This window comes from Vollenhovia emeryi, unplaced genomic scaffold (assembly GCF_000949405.1).
Source record: "Vollenhovia emeryi isolate VEMERY1.0 unplaced genomic scaffold, V.emery_V1.0 DF939133.1, whole genome shotgun sequence".
Classification (NCBI taxonomy): domain Eukaryota; kingdom Metazoa; phylum Arthropoda; class Insecta; order Hymenoptera; family Formicidae; genus Vollenhovia; species Vollenhovia emeryi.
The window spans coordinates 1,521,142-1,540,616 of NW_011967233.1; the positions used below are offsets into that span (position 1 = coordinate 1,521,142).

Below are 19,475 nucleotides of genomic sequence, written 5' to 3' on the forward strand. Positions count from 1 at the left end.
AAACTTAAGTGACAGCAGTAACTTTAAAAGTCTATATCTCAATCGTTATAATTTTCTTCCTTTGTCACACTATATTTGCGAGAATATAGTAATAAAAATAACATAATGTACACATGTACTGAATAAAATAAACTTTGATTGACTAAATAACATTGTTAATTAAAATAATTAATAAATATAACATATTCTCATGGTATTCTCAATTTTTCCTTTGTACGTAGTGTGTGCAAGAGTACGTTCTCGTATACACACTAAGTTAGGCAACAAAAGATATATAATTGTAAAATCCAGGATTAAATTTCTCCTAATCTGTTTTAACTTATCAATTTGAAGGTAACGGATGCTCGAAATGCTTTATATTTCTATTTGCTATCTTTACATTATTAACAAATGCATATATGCATCATTAGTATGTATATTCAACTAATCTACAACAGATCCGTTACCTCAATAATAAAAATTAATTCATCACTCACCAACACTGACGCGCAACAGCGGAGTTATAACTGCAACGTCGCTACGATGATTCTGTAATGCACAAACAAACATAAAATTAATATTCAAATAATGTTAAAAAAGCAAAGTTTCAAAATATATTTCTTACGCGTAATGAACCTTCTAGTCAATAAAATATTTATACTCAAATAATTAAACGTCATTCGAACAAATTCACGGGAACGAACTTTAATAAAATCTCGAATTACTTCTTTCTCCTAATTATTAAGTTATGCAATATGACTCGAAAAGAAACGGCGAAAAAGATCGCGTTTGCGCAAAATGAAAGATAAGTACCGCAAGGTTGCTCCGCCGATGCATGATGCCCTTGCTCAGGCCTCCTCCTCCACTCAGGCTGTCCTCTCGTATCGCCGGCTGCGCTGGTTTCCTTCGAAGCACAACACTAGCACTAACACTCACCCGCGCACTCGGTCCTCTTCCTCCTTTCGCGAACAGTCAGCGATAAATTGTCAATCGACACGGAACGCGACGACGCACGAAAAAAACGGCCATATTCAAATCCAGATACGGCGGAGCGAGCAACCGGCCGCGAATGGCGCAACGAAACACTTCGCAATTCCATTATCTTCGTCTCGACGGCTCCGCCTCGAGTGAATCTCGCGACACATCCACTCTTCGTCCTTTTTCTCGCAATCGATCAATGTCTCTCGATCCGTAACCGACGCAGCCGCTACGCACTCGTTCCGACAAACTTGATACACTCGCGAATCGTTGCGCGCGTAACCGCGAAAGGTTAGGTATTGTATACGACTTACGTTTCTCTCTGCTCTGCCCTACGTCTACGACTGAGACAGACTTAAGCGTTTACGGATTGTTCTCTGCCATCAGCCTAACACTCACTCGCGCACTTGGTCCTCTTCCTCCTTTCGCGAACAATCGGCAATCAATTACGACTACGTTCAACGAGAGACTCATTGCAGCTTCGTCCCGCGCAAGCTACTCGCTCGAAGCAGAAATGGAAACGGAAGTAGAAGACGCGAGTTACCGTTTCACCGTACAAAATGCACGGCGGAACGACGAATATCGATTAACTGTCAATTTCACGCACGGCGTCTTCAAGATCTCTCACTTTTCACACGAGATTTGTGTCCATTATTGCACGCACTGCGCGAGGAATGATATTCGCGAGAAATCGACACGAGTTCACGGAAACCTCACAAAATGGGAGACACGGAAGTCCGCGCGAGTAATTAAAGACCAGGATTCGGATCTGTCTCGCCTCAAATCACTTATTTCTCACAAATAAACTCACTCGCCGAATACGGAAAACTCGCGAACCGCCAAATACGTACGGAAGGGATGGCTAGGGGGGGAGACGGCGGGTCGGAAAGTCCAGCGACAGCGTCCGGCGTCGGCGTCCAGCGTTTATCACATTTAGCGACGATGTCCCGCTCGTTGCCGGTTGCCGCGAGAAGAAACGGAATGTTCGGCACACATTCAGTTCGCGAATCACCGTAATCGAACTTCGTTTTACGCGCGAGAAAGAAATCCGCGCGAGCTACGGAGGCGGGCGTGAACACGTACTAACCGAAATCGCCTAGTGCGCGCTACGCGCGGTCGAGCCGCCGACCGCCGCACGACGAGCCGCGGCGCGCGATTGGACGCGCGCGCGGCGAGCCCCCCGGATCCAGCCAGTCGCGCGCGCCGGCTCACGGCCGGCGGCGGCTCGAGCCGCCGCACCGTCGCGTGCCCTTGACCGTACACCGAGTAACGTAAATAACGTTTTTATTACATTCCACTTCAGTTAACGCGTGATTCTCTATTGTTTTTTCTTCGGCGTTTCAACGTACGTACCGAGGTGAATTAGAAGTCAGTCGCCCGCGGGATCTCGAGTCGATAGGACGTGTTTCGTGCGTCGCACGGCCGGTCGAGCCGCCGAACGCCATTCTCTCCGGACAAAGCTTCCCTGCGAATCAACCAATCGTTCTAGAAGTTTGTCGGCCGGCGGCGCAACTGAGCGCGCGCTTCCAACGCATTCTCGAGACTCGGAAACGACCTACGGTTATTACTAAAGTTATTACCTTCCGCGTCGGCTGGTGCGCGATCGTCTATTGTGTCTCGTTCGGCGTTTCAACGTACGCGAGCAAATCTGAACGGATTCTCAAGACTCGGAAACAACGTTCGTTACCTTCCGTGCCGGTGATCAAGTGATGCTGTGGATTCTTTTTTTCGTTCGGCGTTCGACGTACCTGTGCGACGAAGGCTGCGGTCAAGCTGTCGCTTCGAATGTTACGAAGCATTCGTCTTCTCTTTTCTTTCAGTAAAAACAGAAAGAGAGGAGAAACGCTTCGAAGCGTTTGCAGCGGCAGCTTGACCGCAGCCATCGACACTTCATGCATGCAGCACGTACGGAACACAATCAAAATTGGGCACTGCATTACCCGGTTCGAAAATGGGTGTAGCACGGACACGCACCAAATGGTGACTTTATCGGCAGTGCTCGAAAATGGGTGTAGCGAAATAGTTCCAGAAATGAAAATGGGCGTAAGGCGCTGGAATCAGCCGAGCGAAAACGGTATCAAGTAAAACGCCGGCGTGGCCGCTCTCAGGTGTCTCTCTGGTTAATGCTATGCTCTCTCTTTCTAATGTCGACCTGTGGTCGACCTCAGTCCCCTGTCCCTCTTACGTAACGGGCAGTCTATACTCTGTTCTTTCAAGTCTATGGGCCAAGCTCGAAGAACTCAGTCACTGGATAAAAATAGGAGACTCTCAAACTTCTTTCTGATATTAGGCACATTTTAGATTATAAAAAGCAAGACTGAACGGCCGTGAAACCGAGTGGAAGAAGCTAAAGAATGAACGAGCAAAAATGAAAAATACGAAGAATTCAGCTGTGAAAGAAAATTGAGATATGAAATTTTTGTATGAGAGATCAAATCAATTTTATATTTGTATTACAAATTTACGTGAAATTTACGTTGCACCTAAATAACCTCATGCGGTAGCCTTTTAGAGAAACAATAACGTAATTTGTTATAAATGCACTTGTAATCGCAAAAGTTCTTAACGTACACAAATTCCTACACAACAAAATGTATCAAAGAGATATATCTTGAAAATGTCTAGAACGTCAGATATCTGATTGCGCGAAAATTCCTCTGATATCACTGAGATAGTTGAGTCAAGCTTCAGATATACTTTGCTGTGTGGGACAATTTCTTGTGCTCGTGTTCTGTTGCATTCTCCGCATTCAGACCAAAGCTGATGCGGAATTAAGCGTTGAAAGGAGAAAGAGAAAGAAAAAAAATTTTATAATTTTAGCTCGTTTTCATGAAGACTTGGCTGGATATAATGTCGCACGCTAGATGAAAAACACGTAGCACATAAACTTTATCTCTGACGAAAAAGAAAAATGTCCTCGCTGGATGCTCTGTGGTGCGTAAGATAAGATTTTAAAGAGTTAAAGTTGTTTACTTGCTGCGATTATAACTGATGTAGTTGCAGGTAGATTATCAGACAATACTGAATGTATAGCGGAAAAGAGCATCGAGGGAGTGACATGGCAATTCAGACGTTTGTATTCTTGGACCTGGAGACAACTGGTTTGATCCAAGGTACCGTCTTGCCGAGAGTTACAGAGATCGCTCTAATTGCCATCTCGAGAGAGTCAATTTGCAATGGCGACAAACACTCTTTGCCACGAGTCTTGCATAAGCTGGTTCTTCCGGTTAATCCACGGAAGGTCATACCTCCGAATGTGGAGGACCTGACAAGTGAGTTACTTCATTAGTCTATTAATGTGTAAACGACTGAAGATAGAAAAAAAGATCTAAATTGTACACAACTCGGCCTACGATTATTTAGTATTTCTGTAATTGTGATACTTAATATAATACTTTTATGCAGGGTTGGAAAGTAACTCGTCACTTGTAACGAAGTTACAGTTAGCTAGTTTTTTTTTGTAACTCTATCTTCATTACTTTCTCGTCATCTTTAATTGTAACTTGACTCAGTTACATTAATAGTTACTTTGTACATATTTTAAACCTCCATAGATCGCATTAGGCCTTGCATTTGCGCATAAACGCCTTTATCGGCGCTTTACAATTCAAATATACATTTGATATTTTTATTTCAAGAAAGTAACTGCAAAGTAACGACTCGTTACTGATTGAGTATTTGTAATTGCAACGCGTTACTTTTCAGAGTTGGTAACTTGTAACTGTAACTAGTTACATTTTTACTGAAAAAAAAACTAACTCTAACTGGATACTTTTATAAAGTAACTCTCAACTCTTCTTTTATGATTTTGTAGAGCTGTACAACGCGGATATGCACCTACTGCAACCTTTTGAGAATGGGATTTATGAGTTAATAATGCACTTCTTGAAACGCCTCACACCACCAATTTGCTTCGCAGCGCATAACGGCAATGGGTTTGATTATCCGATATTCCTGAGGGAACTTGAACATATTGATAAGGTTATTTATACAATAGTTAGCTCTTTCATAATCTTTCATTTTATTTGACAGTACTTGGTCCTTACAGATACTTGACAATGAAATACTATGTATTGACACGTGGAGGATGTTCCAAGATTTCTTTATTAATTGTAAGAGAGACTTGGAACCAAAAGCAGTCCAAAATTTGTTGAGCGATGAATACAATGACTCGCTGTTGGATGTGGACATGGCGGTGGCAGAGAAAGAGCCCCAAATTATCGCAACCACGTCTACTGCGCAAACAATGCTTCCCTGTGATAAATATGCCAAAGTTATAAACTATGAAACAGTAGAGGAGTATAGTAATGGTGTTGATGTCCAATCGTCGAAAAATCCCATACAAGAGGTGAATGAAAAAACACCAAAGAATCAAATAATGATGCTGGAGAATATCTCCCCGCAGCGACCGTTCAAGAAAATCTTCCCGAAGAAGAGATTGAACTTTGAACGTGAGAAACCAGTTAGTTTGAAACTCGGTGACATTTACGAACATATGTTTGGTTCGAACTTCTCGTACAATCATTCAGCTGAGGCTGATTGTCTTGCTATGATACGTTGTATCATGAACATTTCTGACTTTTTTCTTGAGTGGTCACAGAATCACGCAATTCCATTGATCTGCTGCAAAAAAACATGATACAACACTATTAAATGACGACAAAATTAATGAAAAGCTCCTAAAATAATATATACAATTATCGGGAATGCAAAGTTAATGTCTATAAAATTTCAGATAATATCAAATGTGTATTCCTCTGCCCACATTGAATTAAAAATAAGTAATTATCATAATTTGATGGCTAATGTAGAACGAGGAATTATATGCTTTAAGTGCATGTGTAAACATAAATAATTCATTAAACAGAAGAAACCTTAAATCATCTTTCATCTTAGGAACTTTAAATTGATATTTTCAGCTAATTTATGGCTATAATTTTGTAACATCACCATTTCCTAAAACTATGAATTTAAAAGAATTCATGGAAATTGTTAGTTGTTGTAATTGACTTAAGACTTACGAGTATAAAATATGACTGATTGATGATTGTAGAAAGACAAAAGATTGTAATTTCGGATATTTGCTTGAATGATAAGCTTATGATGACGAAAAATCTAATGATGGATTTCTTTCGTAATGTGTTTTTCTAATTTATACGTTAATTAATTTTAAAATGTGATATTTTTATATAATACAAAAAATCTATCATCTGATTTTTATGTGAGTTGCATTGTAAAAATGCAATATCAATTCCATTCATAAATAACAACGTCTTCTCTATAACAGCGCGATCTAATTCCGAGCGCGCTTTGTTGCCTAATTACTCTCTACAATTGTGTATGTTGCTTATTTACAGCATATATACAAATTTTAATACCCTTCACTGTGTGCAACATTTGTAAAGTAAAAAAATGAGAATAATCTTTTTACTCATAGATTGGTAAACAGATTTAAATATAACGAATGTAAAACGATAAATAATACATTTAAATCTGAAAATGTACAATATCAAACTTTGGCATAAAGCTTCGCACTTTTAGTTCAATATTTGAAATAGAATATTAATCTTCAATAAGTGATAATATTGCAATACATATATATTTTCCTCTTTCTCAAATATTTTTGTAGAAAATATTTTGATTTTTATAGAAAATATAGAAAATGAAATTTTTTAAATATTTTTATAGAAAATATTTGAGAGAAAACAAGAGGATACTAATGTTTTGTAGAAATATAGTTGTTATAAAAAATGTAAAAAAAACACTGTTAAGTTTTAATAGCCCATGTTTACTACTAAAATTTTATGTGACTTTTACTTATTGTTGGGTACATGTATCTTGTATGAAAAATACGAGAATACTAATTAAGGATACTTCAATGAATGATTAGTCACCATCACTCTTTCTAATAGCTAATAAAAGTTGTCTTGCAAAGTACCTCTTCAAAGGAGTTTTAATTAATAACAACAAAAACAATCTTTTTTAGCATTATTAACTTTGGATATTTAATGTGATTTCTTTTTGTAATAGATATGCATTTATCTTTTTGTAAATTTAATGGAGAGATGACAAGATAACAAAAATGTTTTTATATTATATGTATAACTGTGCAACAAATTAATCATTTTATCGAGATAATGCATTTCTGTGTACATGTGTGTATGTATTGTATGTGTATACTTTACTATATTCATAGAAATGCGAATAAAAATGTTCAATTTTAAATCATTGTTATATCGTTATATTTAAATAAATTATAAGGAGGGATTTCTTATATATAAGGGAAAATTCTGGTCTCAAGTCCTGACAGATAGTGTAAATTTAAGATTTTATGTGAAAGCTATAACTGTAATTGAATTAAACTTTTAGGGACATTTTGATAGACATCTAATAAAGAAGTACAAATTTTTATAATAGGTTCTATATAGATTTGGCCGAGTTCTGCGTCGTATCGCACAGGGTGTCGCGTGCGATCACGATTTAACGTTAACATTCATGCGCTTGTTCGAGTGATCTGAAATATAAATATGAGATATCTTTTTACTTATTATTAATGTCTTTTTAGAAGGAACATCGATCCAGATAAAAAATTATTTTCTAAAGAAAAACTTGTTTGAAAGAAGTTACATTTTTAAATGTTGTATTTTTTACACTTTTTTGCAAAAAAAGTTTATTATTAACTTTTTATAGAGATATAATTGCTATTTTGAATTACCTATAAGCTAAAACCAATCCAATTGTAAGTTTTTGAGTTCTTAAAAGGATATCAAAGGATATGAATAACGCGGTTTCGAGAAAAATATGTTTAAAGTTTCGAGTATTGTTTTCTTATACTTACAATATTTCTAGCTAATCTGTTATTTTTAAACTGATAGAATGCCTTCCACTTCTTCATAAAAGGCATATTTTTCTATGTTGCTTTGGCCATACAAGATTCTTAAGTCTTATAGCTTCAGCGCTCTTAAGTTTTGTACGCCCGAGTCACTATTTGTTCACATAATCAGCAAATTATTTACAATGCTGGCGAATAACTGTTCCCAGTGTTTGTTATTAAAATAGCGATGTCCTCGTTAAAAATTACTGCAGCTAATTGTATGTACAAGATTTAATGACTTCCGAGCCACTATACACTTGTTTCGGCGTGAGAAGTCATCAGATTGCATTAAAACTTTCATTATTGTTTTATTGGCTATGTTCGCCTAAACATTGTGTATGTAGAAAATCATGTTTTTCTTTTATTTGGATACCTATGTGTCCTCTAAACACTCGTACGCATTTCGATTTTTGCCTGGAGTTTATCGGACGGCTGCTAAACGGCTTATAACTTCGTTAATACTTCGGTTTTCGAAATACTATAAGAACATCTTTTTGAGATGTACAACAAAAATATGCAAAATCAATTTTTTAAAATTGTTTTAACTCTAAACCAGAATTTCCCTTAAACGTGACGAATATAAGGTTATTTGTTATCGGTAATCCCTTACGATGCGTTGTTTCTGTGAAAACAAAGTTTTACGTGAAGATTTAGTGTATGTACATTTTCGTCTTTTTTCGATAAAATTATCTTTTCAGTTGTACACCACTAATAATAGGCGATTTTTGACGATTGTTTGGTGCATGTATACCGGGGTGCTGGTATCTTATAAGTAGCTTCCGTAAGTTTAACAGTAACTTAATGATAAACTCTTTTCTTAAAAGAATTTATTTAGAATGAAGTTTATATGTAATACACACACACACACTTACGTGCGGGTTCCGGTGTGTCCGGTTCGAATTCCGGTTGTGCCGACATGTTCTCATGTTGCATGTAAATTATCAAACTCTTCAATTCATCAGTATTCACTAGAACCAAAAATTTATAGGAAATATTGGGATATTGAGTTTTATATGTTTATAAATGCATAGTAAAAGTGACTAAATTTATGGTTACATATAAAACATTAATTTACACTTATTTAAAGCATGAAAAAAATACTCACAAACCCATTCCGCTATTGCATACGGATCGTCTTTGATAGTCTTCCTGATGTTTTTTAAAACTCTTTCTATTCTACCCTCCATATTCTTCATTTTGTCATGTCCAATATTTTCCAACAAATTGAGATCATCGTCCCAATAGTATTTTATGCAATGATTGTGAAAAGCATCGCGAAGCTTTTCCAACATCTACATAATAAATATTGTTACTATTTTATTATTATTGCTTCGGTATAAAAAATATTTAGAATTTTAATAATATATTACCTTGAAGAATAAGAAGGTATGTGATTTTTTCTGAGAAATATGGAACATTTCAAATTCATGGTAGCATAATGTCTCAAGATAATAGCTCGCAACCTTTGTCCAACCTTGTGTATCTCTAAGTTTCTAACAGAGAGAATATGTACATAATTTCATAAAGTAAATTATATAATTTATTTGTTAGTATAAAAATAAAACAAAAAATTATACTGAGATAAATAAAAAAGTTTCACGCATTAATTTATTAAGGAAAGTAAAAGTATAAAAATATATAATTAATTTCAGAGGATACTTACAATATTGAGTATCAAAATTAATTAAGAATTTATTCGTAGAGTTATAAATAAATTGTTTGTTACATTATAACATTTTCTTACTCCATGATGTATTATACCTTTAATTGACGTATTACAGGCTTCACACGTCCATAATCATGGTTAGAAAGCAAGTCTTTTTCAAATTCATAAAAACATAATCGCCAATAACGATGGAAATTACCGTAACCTGGTCTACTGTCGTTGTTCAAGGGTTTAGGAACTGCGGACCAATATCTATATGATCGAGACTACAAAACGATTAGTAAAAAAAGAGATTAGTAGAAGCATGCTATTTAACTATTGAACTGCTGTAAACAATTTGTTACTTTTTCCTCTATTAAATTTTATTGTAAACAAAATTAAAGTACGAAGTTTAAATATTTTGACGAAAAAGATGCAAGAAAAACTAGATGAAATAAATAATCAAAGTATATCTAACAATAAGACAATCTATATGCATCTAATGTCTACATTTTGAAGAAAGATTACTTTTCGCTAACGTCGTAAACGATGTCGTGAATTACGAAAACGGCTTCTGCGCTTTTTTACCTTTAAAGGAAGTGCAGACCATCATTCACCAAACTGTGAAACGCGAAACAAATAATACAGACACGCTATGTATTTAATTTATTTCCTATGGAATTGCTACAATTTGCCGTTTTTCTCTATTAAATTCATATTAAATAAAAAGTACCAAATATTAAGTTCAAACATTTTTACAAAAAGAGAAAAACCAGGTAAAAAAAATTAATTAAATAAAAAACGTATCTAACAATAAGCAAATAACCTAACTATACTTTGAGATTTCTGGTTCTCGCTGCAGTTGTCCTTGTTTAATAACGTCAGAAGCGACAAATGACACGCTGAGAATTCTTACGTTCCATTTTCAAATATATTTGAATGAAAAAACATTTCAGATCGCTTTAGCACACTTATAAAATTGTCCGAAAACTATTCTTTTCCTTCGATAGTTAATAAACAGCCGTAAAATGAATGTGACATCGATGTCACATTTAGTTGGCGTTTTTATCCAAATATTTTTTCTCAGATTCGAAAAATAGTACGCAAGTGTGACATTCGGAAACATCATTGCAAAATTTATTGCGGTAAATATTAGCACATGCCTCAATGGTCGAATTGGTGGGATGTCCGCGTAGAGTGTAGGGAGGTACAGGTTCAAACTCAGGTTGGAATACTTAATATTTTTAGCAATAAAATTTCTGCCAGTTATGGCCGAATAATATTACTTGTTCTGTTATTTAATCACTGGCAAAAGGAAATGTCACTCACAAATATTTTTTTATTTTAAAATGGCACGCAAGAATTGTCCTCAGCGGGTCATTTTTCATTTCTGACATTAAACAAGGACAACTACAGCAGGAGCCAGGAGTCTTAAATGACTATATTTTAATAGATACTAAAAGAAGTTCTATTTTTCCAACCATTTTTTCAACTTTTTTTTATATTACGTTTAATAACTAAATAACTAATAAAACATACATACATATATAAACGACAAATCTTTTACTTCAATTTAATATTTTGATTTTATTACGTACTTGTAAAATATCCATTTTCGAACATTTCGGTGGCAAAGTACGAGTCGAATAAGCTAAAACGGGAACCACATCAATGTCGACATCAGTTATATTACCTCCGTAATTTAATTTTAGTGTAAACGCTGGTCCCGACTTTCTTATCCCTGTCTAAACACAGATAAGATATGTAATATTAGTTCAGCTTTATTAATTAGCTTAGCTTCTCCTTTTAATATATTCTATAATATTGGTAACATACCGAGAGAGAGAGACAATTTTCAATAACTATGTTGAGAGTAATTTTGCTCGTATATTCCCGATAAAAATTTTTTATGCGTTAACATGCACAAATATATGTATAAATTATACATTAAATATGTTTATAATATCCATATTTTTACATTGTATATTTCTATATAATTTTATACAATTTTATACAATTCTATATATTATATAATGTATAGATTTATACTTGCTTTTAAAAAATGTTTTAAAAGAAAAACAAATTGCGTATTTATAATTATATATAACTTTGTATAATTGGACACAATTATATATAATTATAAATAAGCAGTTTTAACATTAAAATTTTTTTAATATAAAAGCATGTATAAAAATCTATAAAAGTATACAGAACTGTGTAGAATTGTATAAAATTATATAGAAATATACAATGTAAAAATATGTAGGGGCATATTTGATGTATTTTTATATAATTCTATAGATTTGTTTACGTTCATGCATAAAAAGTTTTTACCGGGTTATAATTTAGCTTTGAATCAACAAAAATGAAATCAAATCTGCTGTGAGTGTACGCTCATACGGTATTAAAATGTTGGCTTACAATTAGTATAAATGCAATTAATACTAATCTGCAATTCTGATTAATTCTGTTGCCAAACTATAATGTTAACATTTCACTTACTGGTTTAAAATCAGGAAATTTAATTGTACTATGTCCACTAGTAGTGTGGGCCACTTTAGTCAAAATTCCTTCCATCCAAGTACGAAATTTTTCTTGGTTTAGATACGATTCATCATCGATGAAGGAATTCAATTCTCTAAACAGAAAATAGACTTTTCTTATTTTGTAAATTATAATATTGGGGACTTCGCAAGAAAAGGTCCTTACTCGGAAATTGAAAAAATTATTAAATTTTGACAATACATAGAGAACGCCCTGGTTTTTTAAATAATTTGATTTTTCCTTGACATAATCATTTTTATATCAAACGTAAGTTAATAAATTATACTATATTAGTGATTAAAATTAATTAGTTTGTGATTGCAATGTAATAATAAAGATTTCAATATTCTTATTACGCGGTACGTTAGCTTTTAATAAAAATGGATAATTTAATGGTCTAGTTTACATCGTGCACTTGATACGCGTAACAAGTAGTGTATTTGAGCTGATCAGCCAATGATTAAACTGATTTACTAGTTATTTACTATTTGATACGTGTACCAAGTGAACGATGTAAACTAGGCCTATTATGGCTAGCCATCGAGTTCAATAACAAAAGATAATCAGATCCTATATTTGGCACACATACATCCATCACTTATATAACTATTCGTTAAGTAATGATTTTATTAGTTTTTCACATGTAAAGACTAGGCTAAGTATTGCCAAAGTTTTATAATATTTTGAATTTTTGAGTTAAAAATCTTCCCTTGTGTAAATATATTTCTATAATACAATATTTACTTAGATGCTTTCGGATCTAAATTTAAAACATTCTGATGATTTATATCTCTCCAAACTGTGCGTATTTTAATAAAACCTGGTTTAAAATGATCTGTCGTAAACTGGAACATAATCAATCAGTATTAATTATAATATTAAAGTTTTATTTGCGTTGATCTTATCGTAGGAAATTGTATTAATTACTGAATTGTTAAGAAAATGTTATTAATAGAAAAGAAAATATAATTTATATTAATAATAAATAACAATGACTCAGTGATATAAATTACATATAAAAAGGCTATAAGAGTCAAATAACAAAGGAGAACAAATAATATTGAATCAGCATATATTTAACTTCAAATAGTTAAGCGATTCTAGAATAGTGAAAATCAAACGAACGGACGTTTTGAACCATTTCTTCGGTTCTTCTTCAGCGCATTTTCTTAAACTTGAATAATCTTCAGTAATTTAATATATATACATATATTAATTTTAAAAATAAAATCTACCTCTATATCTTTTTCTTTAAAGGGCAGGTTGATTACAAAATTAACATCGTATTCTTCCGGTTGTCCAAAACGAGTGCCTTTATAATAACTTCCAACCCAAATAATTCTTTGAAATGTTTTAGCAAACAGAGGACTATGCTCTTTCATAGCGTTTGTTAACTTGTCAAAAAACTGCGGCATATATTACAACATACATATCAACATAAAATTAATAGAATATTATTTAAATTTTAAATAATACAAAGAATTTTATACAGTACCACTTTCAAGTGCGGATTTTGTTGCCTTATGTCATTCGAATCCAGTCTTATAAATCTGGCGTTTATTTGATTAAATATAGTATCATCGACTAGGTACCTATCAATATCTGTGGCTTGCGTCATTGCGCGTATATAAGTTACTGGATTTTAAAATCTGAAATTACTGTAAAATTATATTTACGTTATATATTGTACAAATATTATTGAAGTATCCTACAAAGAAATAAAATAAAATTGTATAATTCTTACATATATATAGAAAAAGATATGGAGTTTTTGTCAGTTACAAGGTAAAAAATGTATTCACATATTTAACGTAAAGATAATATAAGGATATTGAAGGATGTGATAGGAATGAGGAAAGATAAATAAAAAGATTCCTATATAGACAGTACGTGTATGTCTAAAAGATATTTAAAGACGTCTTTGTGTTGGCGACGGAAGGATTATTTGGGAGGGGAGAAGGGTTTCAGACCCTTATGGTATATATCACCTTTTTGAACAAGTACCTAGATAATAGTAGATTGAGTTTCAAAGTTCCTATAATTTGTAAGAATAAAATTTTTAATGGAGTCAATTAAATTAAACTTTAATATAAGTATGTGTACCTTATTACACATGTCTTGTATAACAGGAGATATTACAAATATAATTTTTGTAGTAAAGCAGGCAGCTATATAATAGTTTATTTAAATACAATTTTTTTTACTGTATCTAGCAATTTTGATGTTTAAGCATCGCTACGTTTCGACTATGGGTTTTGGTCCATTTCAAGCGATCTGACTATACAAATTGAAGATTTACAATTTATTATTACAAATTATTACATAAATAAAATATATAACCAAGTCCGAGATATTAAGTTACAAAAGTTAGAATTGTTAGAGGTATTACCTGAGGAAGTCATGTACATAGACTCGCGTGTATTTTGGTGATGTAGAAAGGATTGTTGTTATATTCACATACTAAAAATGAGAGTGTTAGAGAGAGAAAGATGCAGAAATTTCCGTTGAGATTCGTAATATATGGACTTACATGCTATAAAAATTTCGTGTCGGAGTTTGCTACCGGAGAACATTATTAGAGAGATGACGGAGCATGATTGACTAAAATATTAGGTCGAGAAATTAAAAACAAATAAAAGACAGCTCAATAGTTTTACACAATGTGTGAATTTTTATACCGTTTCCAACGTGAAAAAAACAAGACTCATTATGTTGAAGGTACTTATTAAATTTTAGGAAGACTATAAGATATTATAGATATTATAGATATTATATTTTTAGGGACTAAGCAACTCTGACCTCCCTCTTCTGTCATCAATGTCTTTATGACGTCTAGACGTCATGAATCAATAAGCAGGGGAGAGTGGTAATTTCTTATTGTGGTTGTGGAAAAAAGAACAGAGAAGGAACAGGAAGGAGAGAAGAAAGAACAGGAAGATGAAAGAATGGAGGAGAAACTGAGTCGAAGAAAAAAGCAAACTATATTGTAGGAAACAGTATGGAAAAGAGAAGAGAAAATAAGGAATTGTAATGTATGTGCAAATGTAATGTATTTTTAAAATATCCCATACAGCACGACACCACATATCTTTTATTGTATACGTGATATTTGATTGCGTCATATTTTACACATTAATTTTGTACAATTAGTTTTAATTTTTAATTTTTATTTGTAATTTTATTCGTATCGATGATAAGTGTGTAACTCCGATTATTGGTGTGTTCCTTTTTAGAATTTGTGCTTGATAAGGACCCAAACCCGTGGTCGAAACGTAGCACGTTATATTTTTAATTTCTAATTTATTAAACAAGTACCAGCTAAGGTCGACTAAACTGATCCATTGATAAAATATTTATATTGTATCGCATGAAATTAGTGGGGCCTTTGTGTAGAGTTTTCCGTAAAGACCTGTGTCCACGATCAGCTTCAGATTCATAGGCCGATATTTATAGTCAAATCTTATATTCAAGACCGTCTTAGGGTCATCTTTAGATGTTCCATAACCAATGAAATGTTCCATACAGCATCTTTAGATGAATTCAAGACGGTCCTGAATATAAGATCTGACTATGAATACCGGTCATAGATATCGTTAAGGAGAAACCAATCAGCAAATTAACTATAGATGAATGTGCAGTTTTATTGCCACGTTCACATTCGATATAATTATTAATTGATGAAACTTTTTTGCAACATTGTTATAAATAGCGTCACTTATTTGCAATAAAACGCGATCTATTTAAAGAAATGCTGCCGGAAATCTGACGTAAGTAATATGATATTTATAATATTCGCTGATATGAATTAAATGACTTTCGCTGATTAGGTGACGTTCTTTACACCCACTTCCTTCGGCTAGCAGTTTTTTTTTATATATCATATCGCTCTACTGTGCAGTATTTATTGTAAAAAAAAAAAGAAAAAAGGGCGAACAAATTTTTTATAAATCTTTATAACAGAGATAATTCCTTATAGCGTTATTAAGTTTAATAACTTTTTAAATGTACATTACTTAATTAACATTATAAACACTTAACTAACGTTACTTAATACTTTTAATCAATTCAGTTCAATTTTTTAGATAAAATCTGCTTAACATTTGTGACAAACATCGACGCTTGCGATTAAATGTCGTATTAAATTAAACAAATGTGTAATGGTAAATTGTGAAACAATATAGCAACTCAAATAGTAATATTATAAATTTACATTTCTTCCCGCAATGTTTAACACTTATTAATATTTTTTTATTTATATTTGTGGCTGTTCCGTCATGTATTATACATACTCTTGTACTCGCGTACAGTACCGGCCAAACGTATTATATATCACCTTTAGGTTTTCTGAGCATAACTTTCATCGAAGTGCACCGAATGTGCTCGAAATTTTACAGTAGACACCTGATAACAGGTACATCTTGTATGTACACGAAGGGTAATGAAATTTGACAAAGTACATCATAATTTTTAAATTTTTTATTCGAGCACTTTAAAATTAGTTATGCTCAAAAAAATTGAAAGGTATACAATTGTCTGTACGGTACACCGATAACCACGTAACTGCAATCATTCATTCGGTGTTGGATAAAAAATATGTCACGTTACAATTGCAAACGTCGAATTGTTTTTTTTTCTAACATTCCAATTTCATAAAGAACAAGACATTTGTGTCACGTACGCGAGATATAAACATGGCAATAAAATCCCGGTAAAAAAAATTTTGTGCATGACCATACATAAATACGAGTATATAGTACTATATAAACTTATACATGAAAAATATGTCCATACATATTTTTATATTGTATATTTTTATATAATTCTACACACATCTGTATAATTTTACAGATTTATACTTGCTTTTATATGAACAATTGAGTTTTTAATTAAATTAGAATTAGGAATTAATTGAAAAAAAAGATACATGTAAGAAATGTAACTGCGCTTGTGTAAAGTTATTAATTCCTATTCTGAGTGATTCCACTTACTCTGTGATGAATTTAATGATTTATTTTACACAATCGCAATTTTTGCTATGAATCGTTGCCATTTTTTGAAAAAACAAACAGAAATAGGAGAGTAAATATTTCATATTTCATATTTTAACATTATAATATCAAAATTAACTACAAAGTTAATTTTCTAATTTATTCTTTTTCGTTCAGTTTTTTATCATTCTATAATTATATGGACAGATCACAAATATTTACATTTAAAAGATTATACAAATCTGTTTAAGAAAGTACACAACAAATCATTTCATAGGTGAATCGATTCATTTACGGTCGTAATAAGTTAAATTACCAATAACACATTAAATTCTATATCTCGCATCTTGACAAATCTATCCCAACTATTTATCGTATTTGTACTCACCAAATATAAGTTGTGTGTAAAGACAAGAAGCTGCAAATATGGTGCAGCGATATTGCTGCACGCAACGATATTCGAAAGAACAATCCGTTCTCAATAATTCAATCTATGTTAAAGTTACCCACACGTCCTTTATTAATAACTTTGCTCTAGAAATTGCTTTCTGCAAAACTGTGAAACGAATAAGACTATATAGCGGACTGCGTACTACTGTGAGTGAGTTACCCAGACTTTCCTTTATATAGGTATACGAGCATCGCGGTATACGTTTGCGCATTGCGTTCGCGCAACTGAATGTGCAGCTTATTGTTAGAGGTCAACCGACCTCAATGAGTGTTAGCTACTTTTTAATTTTAATTAAGAAGCTAGATACATTTTAAGATATGTAAGTAAAAAAATTGTCAAGAATTTTTTCCACATAATTTCGTATAATTATTTTTTTAAATTGTAAAATGCCTTTGAAAATGTGAAATTCTAAGGGCATTTACAAAACAATTTGTTTTAATTTGTCGTTGTCTCTAGGTTAGGCTAATGAACGAAACAAGTTTTTTTTAAATGACACAATTTTTTTTACCATAAAAACTGATAAATTTTTTTCGAAAATTGCAGTTAAAGGTTCAAAACAATTCCTATATTCTTTCTAAATAAAAAATTGTAATTATGATAAGGATTAATTTTATTTTTTTACTTTTGTCTTTGTTTTTAAATAAAATTCAAAGTCTTTTTGGATTTCACTTGAAAAGAAAGACAAGTCGCTTCGCGGACACCGTCCGAAGAACCTGTCTCGTTCATTAGGCTATAACGTAGAAACGACAAATTTAAAAAATCATTTTATAAATGTTTCTAAAATTGCGCACTTTTAAAGACATTTTACAATTTTTTATTTTAAAAATCATATGGAAAGAGATTCTTGAAATTCCCTTGCTTCTAAGTGTATGTAGTTCCTTAAGACGTCTTTAAAATTTCACATGCGTGCCGAGAAGATTCAATTAAATTTTCAATTTAAAAAGAGATTTAAATAAAAGTCGAATGAAATAAAAAATTTTTTGTTGTATAGAAATTTCATGTTTTGAACTATATTATTTTCTTCTTGTTGTAAGAAACAGATAAAAGTTTATCTATAATAACAGAATAGATTGCACTTCTTTGTTTAACAAATCATACAATCTGACGATTATGTTGCGTATGATAAAGAGGAACGATGTATCTTGCGCGACAAGTATACACGTAACGATATGCGCAACGAGATAGCCTGGGTAACAAGAGGAAGTGTTTCGCGCGACAAGTATACGCGCAGCAATATGCATAGCGAGACAGACCGGGCATTTTTTACGCCAGACGATATTTCAAAAGATGTTTGACTATCGCAATCTCAATAACGGTTGATCTGATCAGCTTCTAAATAGGTTCATATAGCTTGGGTCCCCAACGAGAAATGACTCGTCGATCGATGTCGATCGACGTCAATTTGACTGTCGATGTGATTTGACATTGCTTCGACGAATTCTTTCTCACTGGGTTCGACTTACATAAGGAAAGAGTTTTTATTTTTTCGCTTACGTGGCCTACGGGCAGATATATTGTGATGCTAAGTTCTAAATGTGGCAAATTTGCGATAAGATACTCTGTTTTCTCCTCCGTTGTCATTATTGTCCATCCAACATCCAAAGTGTAGGCAAGGGGAATTGCGGAGCTAGATACGTGATGCCCACTACTACAAGCATAGCATATCGGTGTGAGATAACTCACACTAATTGTAAGATAACGGGCACATCCCAGTAAGAAATGATTCGACATCGATCTACATTCGACATCGTCTAATTGACGTCGATTCGACATCGATTAATTCGAGTCATTTTTCGCTGGGGTAGGCATGTGTGCACACGAAATTTCGAATTTTCGACCGGCTGCAGTAGTAATAGATTAGAATTAAGTTTAGGTTAAATATTGCAATGGTTTAGCAGCGCCAAATTTTGTAATAAACAATAATATTGTGAACCAGAACTAACATGTAGCTAACAATTAGAGAAGGCCATTTTTTACTGAAATATTTATTTATTTGCAATTACATTTTTATTGAAT

The 19,475-nt window shown here is 33.0% G+C and overlaps 3 protein-coding genes across 3 annotated transcripts in view; 1 reads left to right on the plus strand and 2 right to left on the minus strand.

The window, feature by feature from the left end:
• Positions 1–2,656, minus strand: part of LOC105567889 (ectonucleotide pyrophosphatase/phosphodiesterase family member 5-like) — a 13,042-nt gene extending 10,386 nt beyond the window's left edge. The window contains exon 1 of the mRNA XM_012023137.1: positions 2,311–2,656. Within this exon, the coding sequence (XP_011878527.1) occupies positions 2,311–2,402 (92 nt within the window). The 5' untranslated portion in view covers positions 2,403–2,656. The remainder of the gene's footprint in view (positions 1–2,310) is intronic.
• A 500-nt stretch (positions 2,657–3,156) lies between these two features.
• Positions 3,157–7,182, plus strand: LOC105567893. The gene is made up of 5 exons (XM_012023142.1): positions 3,157–3,378; positions 3,778–3,891; positions 3,961–4,229; positions 4,772–4,938; positions 5,006–7,182. The coding sequence occupies exons 3-5, from the start codon at positions 3,983–3,985 to the stop codon at positions 5,594–5,596; spliced, it is 1,005 nt and encodes a 334-aa protein (XP_011878532.1). The 5' UTR covers positions 3,157–3,378; positions 3,778–3,891; positions 3,961–3,982; the 3' UTR covers positions 5,597–7,182.
• On the minus strand, positions 5,544–17,638 carry LOC105567892. The gene is made up of 11 exons (XM_012023141.1): positions 17,397–17,638; positions 13,516–13,678; positions 13,256–13,426; positions 12,765–12,865; positions 11,979–12,114; positions 11,075–11,221; positions 9,593–9,763; positions 9,202–9,324; positions 8,937–9,123; positions 8,704–8,799; positions 5,544–5,580 (listed from the first exon to the last, which is right to left on the minus strand). Exons 2-11 carry the CDS (start codon positions 13,636–13,638, stop codon positions 5,552–5,554), a joined length of 1,284 nt encoding a protein of 427 aa, XP_011878531.1. The 5' UTR covers positions 13,639–13,678; positions 17,397–17,638; the 3' UTR covers positions 5,544–5,551.
• Positions 17,639–19,475: the final 1,837 nt, after the last annotated feature.